General features: G+C 42.4%; 1 protein-coding gene across 6 annotated transcripts in view; it reads right to left on the bottom strand.

The window, feature by feature from the left end:
• The window catches only part of arap2 (ArfGAP with RhoGAP domain, ankyrin repeat and PH domain 2), a 325,749-nt gene that overhangs the window by 30,929 nt on the left and 269,748 nt on the right, over nt 1-25,072 (bottom strand). For all 6 annotated transcript variants that reach the window (XM_078400296.1, XM_078400332.1, XM_078400306.1 and 3 more), the window contains 4 exons: nt 21,435-21,509; nt 20,018-20,135; nt 17,268-17,396; nt 9,219-9,355 (listed from right to left, as the gene is read on the bottom strand). In XM_078400296.1, coding sequence (XP_078256422.1) covers nt 9,219-9,355; nt 17,268-17,396; nt 20,018-20,135; nt 21,435-21,509 — 459 coding nt within the window. The remainder of the gene's footprint in view (nt 1-9,218; nt 9,356-17,267; nt 17,397-20,017; nt 20,136-21,434; nt 21,510-25,072) is intronic.

Here is a 25,072-nt window from a genome sequence, read left to right as displayed (position 1 = left end):
GTGGATAGAAAATTGGTTGGCGGACAGGAAGCAAAGAGTAGGAATAAACAGGTCCTTTTCGGAATGGCAGGCAGTGACTAGTGGGGTATAGCAAGGCTCAGTGCTGGGACCCCAGTTATTTACAGTGTATATTAATGATTTGGACGAGGGAATTGAATGCAACATCTCTAAGTTTGCGGATGACACGAAGCTGGGTGGCAGTGTTAGCTGCGAGGACGATGCTAGGAGGCTGCAGAGTGACTTGGATAGATTAGGCGAGTGGGCAAATGCATGGCAGATGCAATATAATGTGGATAAATGTGAGGTTATCCACTTTGGTGGCAAGAACAGGAAAGCAGAGTATTACCTGAATGGTGACCGATTGGGAGAAGGGGAGATGCAACGTGACCTGGGTGTCATGGTGCACCAGTCATTGAAAGCAAGCATGCAGGTGCAGCAGGCAGTGAAGAAAGCGAATGGTATGTTGGCATTCATAGCAAGAGGATTTGAGTTTAGGAGCAGGGAGGTTCTGCTGCAGTTGTACAGGGCCTTGGTGAGACCGCACCTGGAGTATTGTGTGCAGTTTTGATCTCCTAACCTGAGGAAAGACGTTCTTGCCTTAGAGGGAGTACAGAGAAGGTTCACCAGATTAATCCCTGGGATGGCGAGACTTGCATATGAGGAAAGACTGGATAGACTGGGCTTGTACTCGCTGGAATTTAGAAGACTGAGGGGGGATCTTATAGAAACATATAAAATTCTTAAGGGGTTGGAGAGGCTAGATGCGGGAAGATTGTTCCCGATGTTGGGGGAGTCCAGAACCAGGGGTCACAGCTTAAGGATAAGGGGGAAGTCTTTTAGGACCGAGATGAGAAAACATTTCTTCACACAGAGAGTGGTGAGTCTGTGGAATTCTCTGCCACAGAAGGTAGTTGAGGCCAGTTCATTGGCTATATTTAAGAGGGAGTTAGATGTGGCCCTTTTTGCTAAAGGGATCAGGGGGTATGGAGAGAAGGCAGGTACAGGCTACTGAGCTGGATGATCAGCCATGATCATATTGAATGGCGGTGCAGGCTCGAAGGGCCGAATGGCCTACTCCTGCACCTATTTTCTATGCTTCTATGTTTCTACTGGTCAATAATTCCCAAGTATTTCCTTGCAACTTTTCTTAAATAGAGACACAATATTAGACATCCTCCAGCCTTCCAGCACCTCACCTGTGTCTAATGACGATTCATTTATCACAGCCAGGACTCCTGAAAGTTCTTCCCTAACTCCCCACAGTGTCCTTGGATATATCTGATCAACCCTTGCAGATATGTCTATCTTTGTACATCTTAGAATGTCCAGCACCTCCTTGACAATAATGACTATTCTCAAGACATCTCCAATAACGTTCCCAGCCCCCATGGCTTAAAGGATTGAGTGCATGGTATAGGATTCAATAGTCTGTATTGGTCACATTAATCTGGATTCTCTGTGTTCCCTCATCAGAACTTTGGCGAAGTGCAACACTAGTCCAAAGTGCAGAAATTCTGCTGAACACAATCATATTTCATTAACACAGGATGGAGGGTGCAATCTCTTACTGCCAGAGACTAAGTATGAGGCTGGGGATCTGGAGGAGAAGCAGATGGATAACCTGCCTAATTAAAAGACCATAAAATGCTGATGGATGTTTTCACTCTTCTGTTTTATGGAAGAAAGTCAATCGTGAACAACAGACATTCTGGAGATGGTTGGTGAATCAGTCACAGAAATAAGTATACATCAAAGATAATCAGGCTTTACGAAATTAATGGGCCAAAAATCATCCGGAGCTAGAGGTTTTACAGCCCAGTAAAGATTAGAATAAGGGGATGGGCCAGGTGAAGTGGAGGAAGTGAATGCAGAAGAGGACTTAAGTATCTTTTTTTGAGAACATTTGAAGGAAAGGAGCGTGGAAAATGTTACATTACTGTTCACTGAAGTGTAAGTATAGGATAAATGGAATTAATTGCACTCGTGACAAAAGATAAATATTATAAGGTGATGCTTCCAGCATTGTTAAATGGAACTTGGATCTTTGTATTTGGTGCAGATGTTAAAGTAACATTCCCAATATCAAATGATCAAAATTCGTTAACAGAAAGGTAAATGGCACTTTTGGTCTTAGATACAGTGAATCGACAATATAACAGTGAATTGACAATATAACAATGAAATATTTGTATTTGCATTGGAAATTGGAATGTATGTTAGAGCTCTGGAAAAGGGGGTGGGGATGGCAAGATTAGCTAGATAAATAACAATAATTATGAATAAATTGGTTTGGAGGTGATTAAAAATGAAAAGCTTTAAGTGTTATGGTACGTGTAATCGTAGACAGTGAAGGTTATCAACATTTACAGCACAATCTCGACCAGTTGGGCAAGTGGGCTGAAGAATGACTAATCAGGGTAATGAATATAGAAGGTGGAATGTTCTGTAACAGTGGTACAAGGCATTGCTGCATTTGGAGGATTGTATTCAGTTTTGGTCACCCTACTATAAGAAAGATGTAATTAAGCTGGCCTGAGTGCAGAATTGACATATGAGAATGTTACCAGGATTCGAGGGTCTGTTGGGCAGGCTAGGACTTTATTCCTTGGAGTGCAGGAGGCCAAGCGGTGATTTTATACAGATGTTTAAAATCATGAGGGGAATTCATAGGGCGAATGTACAGAGTATTTTACCCAGGATAGGGGAATCAAAAACCAGAAAACATACGTTTAAGGTGAGATAGGAAAGATTCAATGGAAACCCAAGGGGCAACTTGTTTACTTTTCATGGGTGGTGGGTTGTGAGCTGCCGGAGGAGGTAGATAAGGCAGGTGAAATAACAAATTTAAAAGACACTTGGACAGGCACATGGATAGGAAAGGTTTAGTGGGACATGGACCAAACAAGGTCAAATTGGACCAGCTTAGATGGGGCATCTTGGTTGGCATGGATTAGTCGGGCTGAAGGGCCCGTTTCCATGCTGAAAGACTCCAAAAGGGATAAGGGTTAAATTTGGCATATGATGAGGTTGCCTTGTCATTCACAATCAATGATGATGGAAGTAAATGCTTACTTATGTTTATGTTAGCCTTATTCTTAATAATGTGGAAAGCTGTGTTTAGTCATGTGCAATTCTCAGCAATATTCCAATCTTTCAGCCTGTAAAAGCAACAACCTGAGAACATTTCTGCATCACCTGTTTAGAAAAAAGGCACATGTTTTTTTTACGTAATTATATCCAAGTTTAGTATTGACTTTTGTAAAGAACAAACTATTTGAAAAAAAAATCAAATGGGTATGCTCTACCAGTGACCTACAGAACCTCCTGCTCATTCTTATTAGGTGGAGTTACAATTAAAGGTGTGATTGATGGGATATCACATCACACTTTTCTCAAAATAAATTGAGGTCCTTGGGGGCATTTAAAGTTAGTGGAAAAGTAAGGGTCAGAGTGGAGCACATTTGCAGTGGAGACACTTATACTTGTGAATGGCACATAATAGAGTTCTGTCTTGAAAACTGTCTTCATCTATAAATGTTTACAAGGTGGTTCTTGGCAGTTCAGAGCACTCCAATAAGCTTTACCACTCTCCTCCTTGTAGACCCATCCCTCTAGGTTCAAAGTGTTAATGGATAGCAGCAGCAGCCAGTTACATAGTCAACATTGCTTTAAGAGCATAAATCATAGGCTGATGTCACTAAAGGTCCTGCATGGGAGGCTGGTCCAGAGAATTAAGGCACAAGGGATTTGAGTCATATTGGCAAACTGGATCCACAATTGGTGAAGTGATAGGAAGCAGATGTTTACCTGACTGTAAGCCTGTAGTAAATGGTGAACCACAGGGATCGATGCTGGAACCTTTGTTGTCTGTAATATGGCTCGAATGAAAATGCCACTGGTATGCAAAGTATGCAAAGTTTGCAAATGACATAAAGATTGATGAAATCATAGAAATAGTTTGCCTGATGATACATACATCAGCTGGGAAGTTAAGGGCCTGTCCCACTTAGGTGATTTTTTTGGCGACTATCAAAGTCGTAGCAGATCGGCAAAATTTTCTTTTACCCGACGACAATGCCGAGTCAGGTCGAGATTACACCGTCTTCTGAAACTTCGCGAAAATTCCCACGCTGTCAATGCTTCTCCGGCGCCCTAATTTTCGCTGAAATCACTGACAAGTCGGTAAGTACTTGAGAGTTTTGAACTATAACACCTTGTATGGGTTACAAAACCAAGCTTCACTGTAACAAGGCATAAACTGGATTTACTTCCAGTTTACTAATAGCTGTATTAAAAAAAAGTGGTTCAGTGGATTTTTGTGAAAAGCGTGTGGGCATTCTTTGAAAATGTAAGGGAGATGCATATCTGGTTTCTGGGTTGCATATCTGGGTATGGAGCCCACTTTAAATGTAATGGCTGAGGCCAAAACATCGCGGAAATTCCCACGCTTACCTGACCGTCAAACTGTCGCCTCCAATCGACCTGTCAAATGTCCTGACGGTCAATAAATTGGTTAAACACAAGCATTTTATGGTATTTTGAAATGACTTTACTTATTTTAATATTATGTGCTTCTAAATGCATCTAAGAGAACCTATCAATCCTGGGGACAGCAGGCGACAACGCCCGCAATAAGCAACGATACCTGGCGACAAGCCAGCTGTCGCCGAGAAATTTCACTCCGGATGATTTCTCAGCGACGCGCTGAGATCCACTACGATTTTTGGAAGATTCCTCACGATCATGCCCGCGACACCCGGCGAACTGTTGGCGACAGCCTAGTCGCCGGCAGTCGCCTTAAAATCGCCCAAGTGGGACAGGCCCTTTAGGTGGAGCAGTGCGAGATGGAAGTTAATCCAGCTAAGTAAAAGGTAATGAGCTCTGAGGGGTCAAATTCTGGTTGACATAAAGTAAATTGCAGGAATTAAGGTGCATTAATATACAGAGAGACCTTCAGTACAATTTCATTATTCCCATAAAGTGGCAACACAGGTGGTGTGAAAAAGACATTTGGTATCCTTGTCATCAATGGCTGAAGCATTGAGTGTACGAGTTGGGATGTCATGTTGCAACTGTATTTAGACTGTTGCGTACAGTCCTTGTTACACTGCAGGAAGAATGTGGTAGCAACAGAGAGAATGTAGAAGAGATTTGCTGGGATGTTGCCTGGAATGGAAATATATAGTTATAATGAGAGTGGGTGATTCTCACCAGAATGAAGGAGGCTGAGGGACAAACAGAGGTTTATAAACTTTGAGGGATGTAGATAAGATGGATAGACAAGGGATAAGCTCGATAGTCAGGATCTTTTCCCAGAGAGGCGGATGTGAGAACTAGAGGGCACGGGCTTAAGGTAAGAGGGGAAAAAAATTAAAGATCTGTTCTTCCATTTGCAAGTATGGGTGATGAAATATTGAGAATATTCACAGTGTATCCCTTTTGGAATATATGGCTGTACAAATATCATTAGAATTGAATTGAATTGAATACATTTTATTAGCCAATTATGTACACATACAAGGAATTTGCCTTGGTGCTTTGCTCGCAAGTAACACAGTAAACAATGAAGCAATTAGGGCAAATTCAGAACGATTTCCTTGCATCCATTATGTGCAATGTTAGCTGAGTTTCTCTCTGTTTTAAATAATGTACCAAAGAACCTTCACTGTTAATAGAGATGAAATAAAGTTGAAGATAATTCTGGATTATTAAGGATGTCAAAACTGCCCCTGCAAATTATAATCAATGGCCTGGCCGAACACATCAAATGTATTCGACTGCATACTTCATAAACATTTTAGTTGTCCATTAGATTGATAAATGAAGCATCATGTAACTTAGAATTAAAACAAGTTAAGAAGCCTTGTATTGTGCAGGACAACTTGAATGTTAATGTGGGTGAGGTTAAAGAGGTTAGAAGAGAGAAAGCGACTGAGAAAACCAATTAAGAGAGTTTCCAAAGTGAATTTGAAGACTAAAATAATTCCAAACAAATACATGTTCATGATTTCAAAAAAGATGTGCACAGGCTGTGCCTAGAAATTGGATTTCACCTTTTTTTGCTGAGCTATAGATCTGCTGTGAAGGATACTCAAACCCACTTTGATATCTTGCAAACTCAATAAAATGCACTAAAGGAGGACATTGAGAGTTCCAGCTGCCACAATAACCACTGAGAGATGGGTCAGCACTTAGAGAAACATTTCCAATAACAGTCACAGTACAGCAACCGAGGAGGCTGTTGTGGAGGTGAGGAAAATCATTTTGGGGGGGGGGGGGAGGTGGAGATAGTGGGGTGGAATGGAGGACATGGTAATCTGCTGTATGTGGGCTACTTCTACACACCAATCTGCTCTGGCCTGATTGACTCTCCAAAGCCACTACGATGTGTGGGCTGGTCAAGCAGCATTGATCACGGAATGGAGCTCAGAAGTGAATTAAAAAACTGCAAAATAACACATCCATTTGAAAAGTGAAAACACAAGACGTCGCAGATGAGCAAGAAGCTGGAGGAACTCAGTGGGTCAGGTAGCAAGCGATGAGGGAATGGACAGGTGATGTTTCTTTGGAAAGGCCCCGACCTGAAACATAGTATGTACATTCCCTTTACAGACGTTGCCTGGCCTTCGAATTCCACCAGGACTTTGTGTTTTGCAATTGAAAAGTAAGCTGGGAGATGCTGTGTGAAGGATAACGTTATGACAGTGCAGTTCTTTCAGTTGCCATCTCATTCTCAAAACCCATGGGATGTGTCATAGAGCATTGAAACAGGAATCGTAGAGCATTGAAACAGGTCCTTCAGTCTACTGAGTGCAGCACGTAGTACTACCACTCTGACCACTATGCCGACAATCAGCATTCATTTACACCAATCCTATAATAAGCATATTTTATTCTCCTCAGTCCCATCAACTCTGCCCAGATTCCACCACTCACCCACACACCAGGGATAATTTACCAATCTTTGAAAATGAGAGAAAACTGGTGCACATGGAAGAAATAGAGAGAATACAGCAGCACGGTGGCGCAGTGGAAGAGTCGCTGTCTTACAGCGCCAGAGACCAGAGTTCGATCCTGACTACTGGTGCTGTCTGTACGGAGTTTATACGTTCTCCATGTCAGCACGTGGGTTTCCGAGAACTTCGGTGTCCTCCTAAACTCCAAGGGCATCCAGGGTTTGTAGGTTAAATGGCTTTGGTAGAAATATAAATTGTTCCTGTGTGTGGAGGGGAGTGTTATTGTGCGGGGGTTGCACGGACTTGGTGGGCCGAAGGCCCTGTTCCCGCGCTGTATCTCTAAACTTTGATCCACCGGGTGGCGCCAGCAATGGCTGCCTCGCCAACAGTCTGTTTGTCCCTTCCTTCTTTGTTGTTATAATGGTATGTGTTAAATGTATGTTTTTAGTGTTAGTGTTCTTTAGCTTGTTTTATGTGGGCGGTGGGGGGGGGGGGGGGGGGGGGGGGAGGGTTGGGGGAAACTTTTTAAAATCTATTACGTCGACGGAGATGCAATTTTTTTTCCATATCGTATCTCCGTCTGCACTGCGGCCAAACATCGAGGAGTTGGCGGCCTTTGCTGTAGACCGACTTCGGGAGCTCCAACACGGGAGCCTGCGGACATTGTGGAGCTCGCCATCCATTTGCCAAGAGTCGACCTCCGAGCTCCAACCACGGAAGCCTGCGGTCTTTAACATCGTGGAGCTCGCGGTCCCTGGTTTGAGACTGACTTCGGGAACTCCAAGCCGCCTGACACAGGAGCTTCAATCGCCCCGACGCGGGAGCTTTGACTGCTCCGACTGCGGGTGCTTCGATCGCCCCGACGGATGGTTTGACTGCCCCGACCGTGGGAGAATAAAGAGGAAGAGGATTGGACTTTATTGCCTTCCATCACAGTGAGGACTGTGGGGAATCCACTGTGATGGATGTTTATGTTAATTTTTATGTAGTTGTGTGTCTTGTTGCTTTTTTTTTGTATGGTTGTATGGTAATTTGTATATCACTGTACCTTAATTGGTACACGTGACAATAAAAGACCTTTGAACTAATCTAAACACACAAACTCCACAGACAGTATCAGAGGCCAGGATTGAACCCAGCTAATTGGTGGTGCAAGGCAGCATTACTACCTACGGTGAAGGTTCTAGGTTGCTCCCAGAAGTTCCACTTTCAGCTGTACATGGAAGTAATATGTGCTGTACAAACCAAGCCATCATTAGATGTGCAAATGGTAACAGGCAAAGACCAGACACACTCTGATAAGCCACATACAGAAGTACCCTGGTCAATTTTCCTAAGGAAACTAATCAACTGGTACAGACATCGCCACCTCCTCAATTCACTGTCGCACCGAACACCACAGCCTCACTCGGCTCGGACATGCCCCGCAAAGAGTGGGTCGCCCTGAACCGGCTCCGCACAGGGGTCGGCCGGTTCAATGCCAACATGCATCATTGGGGTTTGTGTCCATCAGCAGCCTGCGTGTGTGGAGCAGACTAGCAAACAGCGCAGCACGTCATTTTCGACTGCACTGTCCTCCATCCCCCTGGTGGAGGGGTAGACCTCACGGCCCTTGACAACAGCACATTGCACTGGCTACAGCGCCTGGAGGGCGTTACATAATTTCTGCTGCCTCAAACGCAAGGAGAAGAACTCAAAAATAATCACTTGTGCAATCTAAGAGGTAGAGAGTAACTTTTATTTGTGCATAAAATACATTTGGAAGGAAGACCAATTTCCACGTATTATTCCTCGAAGATAATGACAGTCTGAGTAGATTTTCTCAATATTTAATACCATCGTCAGAGGATTTACTACCAAGGGTATTTTGGATTAATCGGGCTTTCGAGAGGAAAAGCTCTCCAACTTTCACAGAATCAATGCCCAAGTTGAGGGTAGAAGTCAGCAAAACAGCTTCATTAGTCGTTTGTTCTGACAAAAGGGCATTGACCCGAAACATTAATTCTGTTTCTCTCTCTCCTGCTGAGGATTTCTCGCATTTGCGATTTTTATTTTATATTTTTGGCTCTGCAATTTTTTTTGCTTTTTGACTATCAGTTAGTTCCGAGCTGTCTGCTCAGTCCACTTAAGCTGCTTGTTCTCTCAAACAATGAAGGTGGATTTTATTTTACTGTGGCGCACAGTAAAAGCTTTAAATTTGAGTTTTAAATTCATCTAATTTAAATACGGTAAATCAAATCCACAATTAAAGTAAAAACTCACCTTTGCATCTTTGTAAAGGAGTAGCTTCTCATCTCGCAAGACTACATATCGGTCCTGAAATTTATTTCCAGATAAAAGTTTTGATGGTTCTTCTCTCCATTTCAGAGTTCCTGCTTTCACAGAATCTTTGATGTTTGCTGAAAGATTTAAAAGCTGAATTTAGGCGTTGGAGTAACTTTCCACTCAAACCCACCATCACGGGCACCCTGCTCATCTAGATTATGCTGGGCCTACCCCATCTTCTAGACTAGTCACCCAGGGTCTGCCCACCTTTATTTAGAGTGTTTTATTAATAGAGATACAGCGTGGAAACAGGACCTTCGGCCTACCGAGTCTGCACTGACCACATTCACCCGTACTCTTAGTCATAGTGATATAGTGTGGAAACGGGACTTTTGGCCCAATTTGCCCACACCGGCCAACATGTCCCAACTACACTGGTCCCACCTGTCTGCGTTTGGTCTATACCCCTCCAAACTTGTCCTATCCATGTACCCGTCTAACTGTTTCTTAAATGTTGGGATAGTCCCTGCCTCAACCACCTCCTTTGGAAGCTTGTTCCATACACCCACCACCCTTTGTGTGAAAAAGTTGCCCCTCAGATTCCAATTAAATATTTTCCTCTTCAACTTAAACCTATGTCCTCTGGTCCTCGATTCTCCTAGTCTGGGCAAGAAACTCTGTGCATCTACCCGAGCTATTCCTCTCATGATTTTACACATCTCAATAAGATCACCCCTCATCCTCTTGCGCTCCACATAATAGAGTCCCAGCCTACTCAACCTCTCCCTATAGCTCATACACTCTTGCCCTGGCAACATCCTTGTGAAACTTCTCTGTACCCTTTCCAGCTTGACAACATCTTTCCTATAACATCATACCCGGAACTGAACATAATACTCTAAATGCGGCCTCACCAACATCTTATACAGCTTGGATAGAGTGGATGTGGAGAGGATGTTTCCACTAGTCAGACGGTCTAGGATTAGACATCATAGCCTCAGAATTAAAGGACATTCTTTTGAGAAAGAGGAGGAATTTCTTTAGTCAGAGGGTGGTGAATCTGTGGAATTCTTTGCCACTGAAGGCTGTGGAGGCCAAGTCAGTGGGTATATTTAAGGCAGAGATAGGTAGATTCTTGATTAGTACAGGTGTCAGGGGTTATGGGGGGAAGGCAGGAGAATGGGGTTAGAAGAGAAAGATAGATAAGCCATGACTGAATGGCGGAATACACTTGATGGACCGAATGGCCTAATTCTGCTCCTATCACTTACGATCTTCTACAACTGCAATATGACCTCCTAACGTCTATACTCATTCTTATTCTATCCTACATCGGAGAGACAATTTAATGAGGCCAATTAACCAACAACTTGTACGTCTTTGCAATGTGGGAGAAAACCAGAGCAACCAGAGAAAACTGACTCGGTCACAGGGAGAACATGCAAAGTCCACAGAGACAGCACCCGAGGACAGGATCAAATCTGGGTCTCTGGTGCTGCGAGGCAACAACTCTATCACTACGCCATTGTGCCGCCAGTGGGAAGAAAGAAATGACGCTCCCACTCAATCTGCATCCTGCGAGGCAGATGAGGACCCAAGTGGCCAGCTGGCCAAGGTCACCAAATCTCAAGGACCCACCACCAAAATGCTCCTGTCCTCAGTACAGTAGTGTTCCATCACCGGTGGAGCCCAGCAACAGAGTGGGACTGAAAACACGAACATCAGACCTTCAGCCCATTTTGGCCAATGTGCACAGACGTGTATGGTAAGTCTCAAGAAGGATAATGCACACGGTCTTTTTTCCCTTGGGGTAGGGGAACCAAACATTTTAAGACATCTCAAAGATTTAAGGTGAGAGGGGAAAGATTTAAAAGGGATCCCAGGGATAACTTCATCATCAGAGGTTAGAGTGTGCTGTCAGAGGAAGTGGTAGAGGCAGATACAGTAACAACATTTAAAAGATGTTTGGACAGATACATAGATAGGAAAGGTTTAGAGTGATGGCAAATGGCATTAGCTTGGTCTGCATGGATGAGTTGGGTCGAAGGGCCTACTTCTATGCTGGACTCCTTTGTGATGAATTGGGCTGCAAATACCTGATGGCCAGCAGTTCCCGATGGAACCACTGGCTGTCATTCAGTTCAATTAAGCATGTCAAAATTAGATTGTAAGCCACTATAATTCTGATGCACCTGCCGCGGGCAGATTCAATCTAAACTGGTCTCCTGAGACGATCCACTTATGGATGGAAAAATGTAATTGTTACAAACAGAATCGCTCTTTTTAAACACAACCAATAATCTGAGGAAAGATTTTGCTTAAGTTCTATCATGCCCTATTCAAAGACACCTGTGCTACCAGAATATTTGATGATGAGAGAACAGATCATTCTAGGCTGTATGTGAGAAGCAACATCCAGAGCAAATCTACTGCAGCCCGACTGCACTGAAATATACTTGGGGAAACAATCAAACAAATGTATTAATTTGTTATCATAATGAGAAAGCATTTACAAAGTATATTAGACAGAGTAGACAATAGGTGCAGGAGTAGGCCATTCGGCCCTTCGAGCCAGCACCGCCATTCAATGTGATCATGGCTGATCATTCTCAATCAGTACCCCGTTCCTGCCTTCTCCCCATACCCCCTGATTCCGCGATCCTTAAGAGCTCTATCTAGCTCTCTCTTGAATGCATTCAGAGATTTGGCCTCCACTGCCTTCTGAGGCAGAGAATTCCACAGATTCACAACTCTATACACCATGTGAATTTAATAAATAAAAAGAAAGGAATATTTTGATGAACTTATAATTAAAGCACAAATGCATTGTGTTTTAATAACAAATGTTTGTTTACCCAGCATCTGCAGTTGCTTCTCTCTCTCTAATTGGAACCCGCTTAGCTGCTGCAGAATCAGATGCGGGTTATTTTTGCCACGGTTTTGGTTTCAATCAAATTTACTTCTAACATAATGTACGTCAGTGAATTGAATAGCAGAGATAACAGCCTGGAGAATAGCCCGGTGTGTGTTCCAATGAAGATATTGCTCTTTACCCAGTATGATGAATCGGGGAATGTTTGAGTGGAACAGGATGGGGATCCACAAAACCAAACAGGTGATGACACAGGAAATATTACCACTTGTGTCGTTGACAAGTGTAATAAATTACATGATCGCTTTGAAAAGGTCTATTCCTTGATCCGGGACCAAAGCTGTCAGCTATGTATTCAGCGTGTGCTCATTTATCTCTGCTGGTCAAGTTCAGATAGTCTTGGCTTTTAGACTTTATTCAGCACGAGCCCAGATATTATATCACCAACACAGCAGCATGTTTCTGCTCTTTATTTCTCAGTCCGCAGAAAATTCCAACCAAATTACTGTTAGCTCATGGGCATTAATTGTTCCAACAGTTTTTGAAGTGGTTTACGAGAAACTAAATTGTGCAGTTCTCCAAGGATGTGGGAACAGAGGGGCCCATAGTATAGATTTGTTTGAGAGGGAGAGGATGTGGAGAAGGCTGATAAAAATGCATGTGGGACTCCCGTCTTTCTAGGTAAAGACACCATGTATATCACAAGAAGGATTTGTCAAACCTTTCTAAATCGCTGCTTGGGGCTATGACAAAGTATTTGGGAAGGAAATCAAGACCATGCAGAGGGTGTTGAAAAGACTTTATAGAATTGCACCAAGGGTGTGAATCTTCAGTAACATAGAGGTATGGTATCACAGAACAGAGTACAGGGGAAATTAGTGGGATCTAATCCGTGAACTGGCAGCTGGGTTTGTTCTTCTCAAAGCAGAGAAGATAAAGGGGCAATTCAGCAGGGGTTTCTGACACTATGAAATACTTTGAACGAGTTACTGAAGAATTATTTCCACCAGCAAGAGGGTTGGTAAGTAGAGCTCAGAGTGGAGCATTTGATAGAGCTGTTGCCTCTTAGCTCCAGCAACCCAGGCTCAACCTTGACCTGTGTAGAAAAGAACTGGAGATGCTGGTTTAAATCGAAGATAAGACACAAAATGCTGGAGAAACTCAGTGGGACAGCAGGATCTCCAGAGAGAAGGAATGGGTGACGTTTCGGGTCGAGACCCTTCTCCCGACTGATCACGCATCAGTCGAAGAAGGGTCTCAACCTGAAACGTCACCCATTCCTTCTCTCCAGAGATGCTGCCTGTCCCGCTGAGTTACTCCAGCATTTTGTCTCAATCTTGACCTCCTGTTGTTCTGTCTGTGTGGAGTCCACATGTTCTCCGGGCACTCAGGTTCCCTCCACGTCATAAAGACATGCTGGTTGGTATGTTTATTGGCCACTGTAAATTACCCCCAGTGTAGGGAGATGGTAGGATTGATGGGAATGTGGGGAGAACAGGTTACAAGGAAAATTAGTGGGAGAATGGGACTACTCCATCAGCATGAACTGAACAGGCATAAAGACTTCCTTCTATGTGGTAAGGAAATATAGAACCACGGCAAACTGTTCAAGCAACAGGGGAAGGGAACTGGAGTATTTTTAAACCACAATTGCTTTGATCTAGATTAGCAGATTTAGTTGTAACTTCCAAATGGGAACCAAATAAATAACAAGGCACTGCAGCACTGAAGGGAAGGAAAAGGAAAGGGCAAATCAAATCAATTGTCTAGTTCATGTAATGGACCATCACAACCTAAATGGTCTGTGCTTTAAGATTTAACTATTGGCTAGTTATTATATTTCAAAATTTCTAAGGGATAATTGTTCAAGTGCAATAAAACATTGACATTAATTTTAATAAGCAACACAATGTAATTAAGTCAAAAGCAAGTTAATTTTATGCCATGTGAATTACATTTCTTCTCTAAGATACAAACAGAAATGTTGGAGATTCTCAGAAATACACAGCCTTGGCCTTCAGGACACGATGAGATAATGATGGTAAATTATTTTGTCCTTGTCAGTCCACCAAAGGCAGAAGCATTTACTTGTGATTCATTGGAGTAACCATTGCACTTTGTGGAGACATCTCATCTTCTCACAGAGGGCATTTTCCATCCTTCTGTGCAGCACTACTGTCATACTAAGCAGAGTAGAATGAGCAGGCCAAAACTGTGTGCCACAATGAGTTATCAGCAGCCTTGGGCATGTCCAAAAGAAATTGTAGTGTTAATCAGGTGAAGTCCTTCTGACATGCTAAACTTTGGATGCAGCATTTCAGTGACAAAACTAAGTGATCCCATAAACAATCAGATCAACCCAGCAGGAGCAACTGTTCAACGAACCATCTCACTATCAATCTCACTGGGACACCAAAGAATAAGCAACAGATGTCTGTATCCGCTTATTCTTTTTAAATTAAAATACATCATATTTTCATTTGCACAAACTGGTTTCCTCAATGAAGGAAGCACTGTTCATAACCTGCGAATAAGTAAATGTTGGTATCTATTTCTGCCATTTACCAGACATTGTGGGTACATGTACCTCAGGTATCTGTATTCATTGTACTAAAAAGGGGGTGCTAACAATCCGAATTTCTTCATTCAAACCTATTAAAACTCACATTTGAAAAGAAATTAATTTCCCAACTTTGTTCGAGGTAGGTAATGGCTTCATTTTAAATATTTTGATTTAGCAATATATGCAGAGGACATTACAGCAACCCATAGTCTATTGTAGTTCAGAGCTAATTTGAGATTGTAGTGTTTAATAGCCTGATGGCTGTAGGAAAGCTGTTCCAGAACCTGGATGTTACAGTTTTCAGGCTCCTGTACCTTCTTCCCAATAGCAGGAGTGAAATGAGTGTATGGCCAGGGTGCACAAGGAATTGAGCCTGGTGCTATCATCAGCAACATTCCCATTTGTGAAGGTGATTGAAGAAGCAGTTGAAAATTATTGGACTTAGGATATTGCCCTAAGCAATTCCCCCAAAGTTTGATCAACAACTACAACCGCCTTTCGTTGTGTGCAAGGTCGAACTCTAACTGTAAGAAAGTATTCCTCTTGATGCCCATTGATTGGTTTTGCCAGGCCCTGATGCCTCACTCAGTCAAATGCTACCTCAGAGTCAAGGACAGTTGCTCTCAACTCATGCCTTTGATGCATGTTTGTATCAACGCTTCAATGAGGTTTGAAAATGAGTGTTCCTGGCAGAACTCCAAATGAATATTAGACAGGGGGTTATTGAAGAGTAAATGTTACCATACAGCACTGTTGACAATAATGTGCATCACTTTGCAGATGATCAAGAGTTAAGTGAATGGATGGTAATTATGCATATTGGAATAGTCCTGCTTTTGTGAGCAGGAAATATGTGGCTAGCATGCACATTAGGTGGTTGCCTGTGTTGTAACTATATTGGAACAATTTGGCAAGAGGTACAGATAATTCTGGAATGCCGCTCTTCAGCACTACAACCAGTTTGTCCTGGAACCTTTGCTTTATTCCGTGTTACAACTGCTTCTTGACACAAAGTGGAGTTGGCTTCTGTGATGATGGAGACCTTATGATGTTTTTGAGATAGATAGGTACTTTATAGTCACATATACTCTGAAGGTACAGCGAATTTCTTTTTTTCCCCATACACTGTACACAAAAGAGTCGCCACATGGCGCTGATAAAGTTACAAAAGAACCCTTAAATATTGTTGGTCCCTTCTTCTCTCCCCCCCCCCCCCCCCCCCCCCCCCCACCACCACTTGTCCCTCTTGTTCTCGGCGGCCCCTCCACGCCCGGTCTTTCCTCTGTTCTTCGCAGCCCCTTCACGCCGGGTTCCTCCTTTGTTCTCAGCGGCCCCCCATGCCGGGTCCCCTTTGTTCTCTGTGACGCGGCCCATCCACCTCGGCCCCCAGGGACTCCGATCTCAATATTCCACGTCCCTCCTCGTTCTTGGTGGTGTAGTTCTCATCAATGCCAGTGGCTCGGGCCCGAGTTTGGAGTTTGCGGTGTGTGAGCAGGGCCCACCAATCCTACCGGTAGGTCCTCCGTCGTCGATCCGCGGCGAGCGATCCTCGGTGATAGCCGCGGAGAGAGGGACTCTCCTGCTTGTTCATTTGCGATGTGTTCAGAGAACGCATGCACGAGGCCTTCCTATCAATGAAGATGGGCATGGTCTTCCTCCACCAGTTGGTTAACTGTCCCCTGCCATTCACCGGGACACGATAGAATTGCAGAACTCAGACTTATGTACATAGTCTTGCATTGCAACAACACCAGCTTGGCACCTCATTGTTAGGTATAGGTCCTGCTGCTCCCAACTTGCTTTCCACATTATTAATTGAATCAGAATTGATCCCCTTCCTTGATGGTAATTGCACAGTAAGAGATATCCCTTATCATGAGATCTAGGAATAAACTTAGCATTGAGAACATTCATCAAACATATTTGGGTTTATTATTGTGAAAATCACAATCGATGAAAAGGAAAATTCTGCACTGCGCAAAAGGCAATCGAGTGCCCGTACTTTACAGTCCAATCAAGATTTTCAAGTACTGCCTGTCATATGTTTTAATTGGAAGTTAAAGCAAATGTCATTCCCCAAGAACAGCTTTTTCTGGTCAACTGTCCTGTTACTGGCCCCTGTTTCTCCAGTAGCTTCGGTGCCTATCGCCTGCAGGATACATCAAGATGATTTGCAAACACCAGCCACCATCCTAACCTGACCACAAACCTAAGAACTTTGCCTCCAATCTTCTGGTCATATGCCGAACCCTCACAGGCAATTGTTAATGCTGCAAAGTACCAGAACTCTAAACACAACACCATTATAACCCATCAAAGACTATAAAGCCTCTCCAGAGTAATCAAAGTTGAGCAAACCACGTTCGAGCAGGCCACACAGCTATTGGAAAGATGCAGACTAGGAAAGCTTATGTTAAAAATGCCAATCTTCCTTGACGTAAAATTATGTGCCTATTTCATTATGAGATTGCTCGTAGAAAGTTTCGAATATAAAATTGGCCAATGTGTCATGGTCTACTAACAACAGACAAGCAAAAATGATATGCTGTTCCAACTATGTGGGTGCAATGATCTGGTTTCATTAAAAACATGTCAAAGTTGACATTTATACCTAGGTAGCTTTTGATTGCATATGCTGTTTGAAATTGCTTTATGATCAAGTAGGCAGATTCCGGCTCTGGCAGTAAGCTCCACTGAAGAACCTGTTCCAGGACATTCTCTTGATAGTGCAACAGTCTCTCTGTGGAGAGGAAAAGGCACAACAATGACATTAAATAGTAGACAAGAAATATTTGAAAATGTTATTTATTCCTTCCTTAATTTCTAACATAAAATAACAATAGCAATAAATTAACAGAGCCAAATTAAGGACATATATAAATACAAATAAACAATTTAACTAGTGCATAATATTAGTCAGCAGTTTGATGTGAAAATTTCTTCTAGCAAACCCTTCAGGAAAGTGCAAAATTAACAACCCCATAGAAATTAATTTGTGATTCATTAGTTTAATTGACAGCTTATTCAAATTGCTCCAACTCCTATTGTAAACCTCCAAATTCTTATCACTGATATTGGTTCTTGGCAGCAAAAGGAAGCAATATTAATATAACATTAATAACCATTTTAATAGTTTGATTATAAACATCTAGAGCATATTTCTTAACACCTCCTTGGTTTAAAATGTTCGCCTAGTTGTACAGGAGGCAAGAGGCCCACTTTGAAGAGCATTAACGACAACTATGAAAGGAAAGTATAGCAGACCATTATTTAAATACTCTGGCAAGTAAGCATCTTTACGTAGATCCCAGGCAAGGATAGAATCTGGTTCAAACTGTGAACCTGCTCAAAACATAGGCCAGGTAGAATAAAAAACCTTTAAACGTCAGCTAAAGATAAAGATCTTATTTTGCTAATTTGTAAGAACACAGGTGTCATTAGCATTGATGGGATTTATTGCCCATTCCTCGAATGCCTCGTGAATAAGATGGTCAACCACCTTCTTGACCCACTGCAGCCATTTTGGTCAAGATGCTCCTAAACAATGCTATTGGGTAGGAAGGCATGAAAATTGCTGTTGGAGTGAAATAGCTTAATCTGAAGATTTCTCGCTTGATGTAGAGCAACCAACAGTTCTAGTTGAGTAACTGTAGTGCATTTTGTAGTTGGCACATATAGCAATATTCCGCTGTTAAGGAGTATTCAGGAGTTGTAATATTATATGGATTTAACAGGCATTAAACAAGAACCAGTCTTCAGAAAATCTGTTCTAATGCATGTTACAAGCAGTAATCACTTTGAAATTGAACGGACATTATTGTTAACAGTACCGGTCTACTGATAAGACCATGAAATGTCCTTATCTGTAACAACTGAATGTAAAATAATGGGCAATTTTGGGGGCTCTACATCGAGTGAGAAATCTTCAGATTAAGTTATTTCACATGATTGTCATAGAGATGAAGCAAACTACCAAACCAGATTTACAAGTCCCAACACCATTCTCTGCCAATGGTAGAGGGAATGAATGCCTCGGACTCCAATCAAGGCGTTTGCTTTGTCCTGCAGCTTCTTAAATGGAGCTTCTTAAATGTAGTCAGTCCTGCTCACAACAGGGCAAGTGGGGAGTATTCCTTCACTTTCCTGGAGTGCCTTGGAGACAATGTAGAGCTAATGGGGTATCAGGAGATGAGGCACCAGCTGTGAAATACACGGCCTCTGACCTGCTCTTTAAGCCACAGTATTTATGTGGTGGGTCCTTTTGCATTTCTGGTCAATGGTCACCACTCCTTGGAAACTGATGGTAGGGGATTCAGCAATAGCAACACTGTAAGTGGTTATTGTCTGACAGTTTCTCTGGGCAGCTGTTACTTGCCAATGATCAGCCCAAGCTTGAATGTTCTTTCCGAGTGACCCAAAGGCATAGGCAGTGGCTAATGGTCAGTTAGATGAATGATGCGGATGAAAACAGAATCCTCATTTTGCTGGAAACCTCTGGCATTCATGTAACCCAGCAGCAGAGTGCTCAGTTTTAACTCTGAGGAATCAGTTCTCAGGAGATTTGTAAGGTTAGGCCTGTTGCAGATGCATGACCCCATTGATCTTAAGTTGAATGGAGCACTGCGAAGGAGGAAGCAAAGTGGAAACCAAATTCATTTATTTGGGAAGACAGAGCGTGCTGGAGTCGATCAGTGGGTCAGGCAACACTTCAGGGGTGCATGGATAGGTGGCATTTTGGGTTGGGACCCTTCCCAACCAGCAACATTGCCTATCCATAAACTCTTGAGATGTTGCCTGACCCGCTGAGCAACTCCAGAATTATGTGTCTTGTTTTGTAAACCAGCATCTGCAGTTCCTTGTTTCCAAGTTACTTTATTTCATATTTTTCTGGTTTGTTCATTATTTGCTATGTTTTGTGTGTTTTAATTGGTTTTAACCAGAATCAATTTAGTTAAGAAATGAGCTGTGACTTAATAAAAGTTATCTGCTTAATTTTGTCTCAGCTTTTAAATATTTCTGCTGATATTTGATAGTTAGCAAATCTGGGGGCAAGTCATTGTTGGCTGTCAAAGTGTTCTGCAGATGGGTCATTCTTTTATGTGTCATTCGAGGACCCCCTGCTGCTTGACTGTGGGTGGCTTTGGGCTAAGATTGTAGCTCTTTGGCATTTGGGTCATGTGAAGTGAAGTCTTATGGTTAATGTGGGTGTTCAGCCCTTATTATAAGGAGATGCTTTTTAAGGGTGACTGACACATGTCCATTGAGACTGCAGTCATTGACAAGAGGGGACAAAAAAGTCTTCATTGTGTTTTGAAAGAACATTGTGTTTGGAATTACAATTTGCAACTGTTAATATCCTACCAAGTTCTCCGTTCTCTATCACTTCAAACGCGGCCCAAACAATCTTCTCCTCAATAATGATGCTCTTCATTTCTAAGACAGAGTGAGTCAGCTCTCCAGCAGTCATGGTTGGAGATACCTGTAAACCACAATGTAAAATAGGCCTTTATTTCAAAGCACTCAGAGCTGTCAAAAGTAGCTGACATGCTGGGTATGAATTATTCCAAAACAAAATTTGATAAATATGCAGCAGATAAATGTTATGTCTGAACTTCCAAAACTTTTGTAACTCAAATGGAATTCTGATCTAGGACCATTTTCAATTAAAATTGAGATAATTCAGTAAAATCCATTTCTCAAAACAAGTACTCTCATTGACAGATAGATGACAGAAGGTGCTGAAATAAAAGCCGTGGCATTATCTCAAGTTAAAGCAAATATTCCACCACCATCCATCACAATTTGAGCATACATTTCCTGTCCTGTATCTTTGTGAATTTGTTTTTTTGTAAAATGGCTGCTACATTTGCCTGTGAAAAGTTTTATTTTGCAGCAGCTTATTGCCTGCGGCTCAATTTGTGATCTTTCTGACAGCATACACTGGGTTGAACAGATCTGCCAGACCTTGGTGTAATCAAAAGGGACCAAAATATCAATGCAAATGGTGTCGAAAACAAGCAGAACAAATTAGTGAAGGGACTATTGGTTGTTTCATCTCTCAATACCATCTTCCACACTGGAACAATGGAAACAAAAATTCAAAAAGAATGCCTATTATGCAATTGTTAAATGGGTAAGCATTTTGGGAAAATTGAAGCATTTTTTCCCTTAAGAACAAAGCAACTTGGGCTGTTGTGATAGTTACGTTCGCTCTTTCAATTTAAGCTATTAATGATCTTCATTTCGAGAGACTATGCATATGATCTAGAGACTATGCATATGATCTAGAGACTATGCATATGATCTAGAGACTATGCAGGTGAGAGCATGTGTTATCAAGGGGGAAATCTGCTCCAAAATGGATAGGGTACAATACAACAGTGATTACTGCGCAGGTTATTTACATGAGAGGAATAGATCGGGTAGACGCACAGAGTCTCTTGTCCAGAGAAGGGGAATCGACAACCAGGGGACATAGGTTTAATGCAGGGCTGAATTGCGATGTTCTGTCTCTCTAATTGATGGGGATGCTTAATAAATCTGCTGGTGTTGCAGTGAACACACTCACTCCACTTAACTTTAATGTGCTCATGAAATACATCTATGAAATCCAAACTATACAACCAGTTTTGGACCAGTTGTTGGTGTATAAAAATAGTTTTATTTTGCTTGATTTTAAATTGAAGTTAATTAACTCCATTAATGGTAGAAACATTTCAAAGTACTGGGAATAAGGCTGCAATACCCTGAGTATTTCATACTTGAAGCAAATGCCTACCCTAATAATGAAGCAACAGTCAGTCTCTTTCTTCTCCAGGTACACTTCAAGGATGAGATCCCCAGCTTGTGCAATCTAAACAAAACAATTTCCAGAAAACTTTACAATCTCAGCAGTATCAAAAACCTATACTGACAGTTTTACTTTTGGGATCTGCAAGAGGTAAAATATTTCAAGAGTTGTCTTTTTCTGTTCTCAGTTTTGTCTCAGTAAAACAAAAGGAACATAATGAGGGGACCACCAAAGGCATCATATACAAAATACTGACTCACGCTATCTGACCAAAGGAACAACTTGGTGTGCTGTATTTAACTTAGCTACAACATCCTACGGCATCTCACAGGAATATTATTAATATTATTAAATAAATCTCTATGCTGTGCCACAAGAGGAGGTATCAGCCCAATAAACAAAATTTTGGTTAAGGAAGAAAGTTTTCTTTATATACTGTTGGTGCAAGGAACGCACTGCCAGTGATGGTGTTGGAGGTGGTACAATTGTGGTATTTAAGAGGCTTCTGGATAGGCACATTGATATGTAGTGAATGAAGGGATATGGATCATGTGCAAGCAGATTGTAATATTGTAATGAAACATGATCTCATTAAAACATGAAACAGTAACACTACACAATGTCTGTGCTGAACACGATGTCAAATTAAACTAAACTCCAATGTGTCTTTACCACCACCCATTTCAACATGTTCCATGTGTTAAAAGAAAAATTGCCCCACACATATTTAAACTTTACCCTCTCAACTTAAAGCTATGCCGTTCGATCGTGGACATTTGCACCCAGGGAAATAGGTTCTGACTCTCTACCCTATTGACACTTCTCATAATTTTATATACTTCCATCAGGTTTCCCCTCATTACACCGAGATTCAAAATAGGCGCATTAGCAGCCACAGTCAAGATTGCTGGACCTCATTTCCAAATTAAGCATCAGTAACAAATATCGTAACTCGCTGAGTAAATAAAATAGATGGTTATGTCCAATGGAAAATAACTACTGTAAGATGCAACTGAGAGGAACAATTCCATGGTTGAAAAGAATACTTTCCCCAAAAAATAAAAGCATTGAAATCCTCCCCAGAGCAAAACCTCATCCATTATGCAAACACACATTCAAACAAAATTCCAGATTAATGGCCAATCATTCAGTCAGAGATTGCTTATGTAATTAGTACTACTCTTTTATAAAGAATCACATAATTACACCAAAAAACTCTGAGACTAATTAAATTAAAGTTTAGCAATTAATTACAAAGTTGTTAAAAGGTATTACAAATGTGCTTTTATGGATGATTAGAAACTTGTTACCTATATAGATGAATTAAATGTTTACACTTTAATCTTGTAGCAATTAGCTAATTGTAAATGCAAGCAATGAATGTTCATGATTTTTTGTTTAAACAATCTTTGTTGTTGGAACGTGTGTGACATTGGCAAGGCCACATTTGATCAATCCCCAGTGGTCATAATAGCTGGCGATTGACTACTTTTTGGAATTCCGATAGCATTAGTGGTGATGCGGTTTTCTGTTTGGTATTTGGCAGAGTGTTCAAGGATCTTGAAGATGAAGCTACAATTGTACATGAGTAAGTCATGGACGACGTGAAACTAGGTACTGAATTGCATATGATGGTGCCTCCATGACATGTTTCTCTTGTTCTTCTTTGTTAGAGATTATGGGCCAAGTGGTGCCTCGAAGTACACTTGGTGAACTACCAGTTGCAACTTACTCATGGTACAGACTGTTGTGATATTGCAAGTACTATTTTGTTATATCACAAGGACTACTGTGTTTGCCCGTGTAGCAACATGTATGTGTGGGAATGACGTAATATGGGCAGGTCACTCTGGTTCCAGGTGGCCGTGAAATAAACTGAGCCTGGATTTATGCTCAGCTTTCAAACCCCTAAATACGTGTACTTGTGGTCATTTCAGAGTCATAACAACGGTATAACAGATTCCAGACCACGAAGTACAACACAGACCACATCCATAAGATAGTGTAAGGGGAATAAGTAAAGAACTATTCCGTACAGTGGCAGATAGAATCAATTATCTGGGCAGCTCCATCCTGGATGACACAAATTGGTGACCATTTCATCGTACACCTTCACGGTCTTCTTCTTAAGCATTCTCTCAGGATTTTGAGGTAGATTTGCTTCCATTTCCATTTCTGTGGGTATTGAGAACAAAGTGACATTCATAGATTCTGCTACAGATAAGATGAGGGGTATTTGAGAGAGACATGGGTAGAGGGTTTGAGAGATGATGTGCTTCTTCCACAGATTAACACTGGGCTTTTAAAAGTCTGCTCCTTATGAATAACTGTGAGCTTCTCAATGCTCTTCTGAATGCTCCTTCTTCACTTTATTTATTCGTAGGCCAGGAATTCCTACAAGTCAGTGGGAATGCTCCAGTATTTCCGAGAAGTTCTGAGAATATCCTAAAGCAGTTTCCTTTGTTTACCTAGTAATATCTTGTTATGGCAACTTTTATGCCCAGCAATGCCAGCCTCGGGTGATCAACAGTGGACAGCTGCATATTTCCAGAGTCTCCAAGGAGATCCTGTGGGTCGGAGACAGTGCAGACCTGAAGAGATGCCAGTCACAGGAACCATCACTTCAACCTTTCCCAAAGGTCCAATCAGCTCGGGCAACAACCAGGTGGCCAAATGAAAGTCTACCCAAGAATTCGATTCACAGTGGACAACAAACTTTTGCCTGAGGCCATTCTCATGATTCGAGGGAAGGAGGAAGAGCATAGAGAGGACTTGGGGATGGGGGAGTTGGGGAGAGTTAAAATCAAAATAATAGCAAGGAGATGGGGGCCCAGACCATTGATGGAATAAATCAATAGTCAATAGTCATTTATTTGTCACATACACATAAATGTGCAGTGAAATGAAAAATTACCCGCAGTTGAACAATAAGCCAATAAAAATAATCAATAAAAATGCAATAACACATACAATCATAAACCAACACCAGACAAAATAAACACCCATCACAGTGAGTCTCCTCCAGTCCCTCCTCACTGTGATGGAAGGCCACAATGTATTTTTCTCTTCCCTGCCGTCTTCTCCCGCGGTCAGGCTGTTGGAGTTGCCACATCGGGGCGGTCGTGGCTCCCGACATTGAATCCCCCGCTGGGCGGAGAAAATCCCGCGGCCTATTTCAGGCCGCGCCGGACGGTGAAAGGTCCGCGGCGGGCCGACCCAAGCCCCGCGATTCGGGGCGGGCGAAGACGCTGTCGCTGCCACTGCCGGAGCTCCCGATGTCGGCCCCCACCCAGGGGCCTGCGGGCTTCCGACGTCCACGCGGCCCGCGCCGAAGCCTCCGGAGACGAATCGCAGCTGCTCCCGCAGCCTCCGAAGGCAGCCAGTGCCGCAGGTGGTGAGTCCGGGCCGCGGGCTCTGCAAACCATAGCCCGGGTGGTCCTAGCCGGAGGCCGCCAGCTCCAGGTGCATGGCCGATGGTAGGCCGCAGCGGGAATGGAGACATGACACAGAAAACAAAGGCCGGGTCTTCGTTCGGGAGAGACAATGTTACAGTTCCCACTCCCCCCCCCCCCCCCCCCAACACCCACATAACACACAACCACAAACACAGCATATTTAAACTACAA

This window comes from Rhinoraja longicauda, chromosome 1, assembly GCF_053455715.1.
Source record: "Rhinoraja longicauda isolate Sanriku21f chromosome 1, sRhiLon1.1, whole genome shotgun sequence".
Classification (NCBI taxonomy): Eukaryota; Metazoa; Chordata; class Chondrichthyes; order Rajiformes; family Arhynchobatidae; genus Rhinoraja; species Rhinoraja longicauda.
This window is presented reverse-complemented; position numbering and strand designations above follow the sequence as displayed.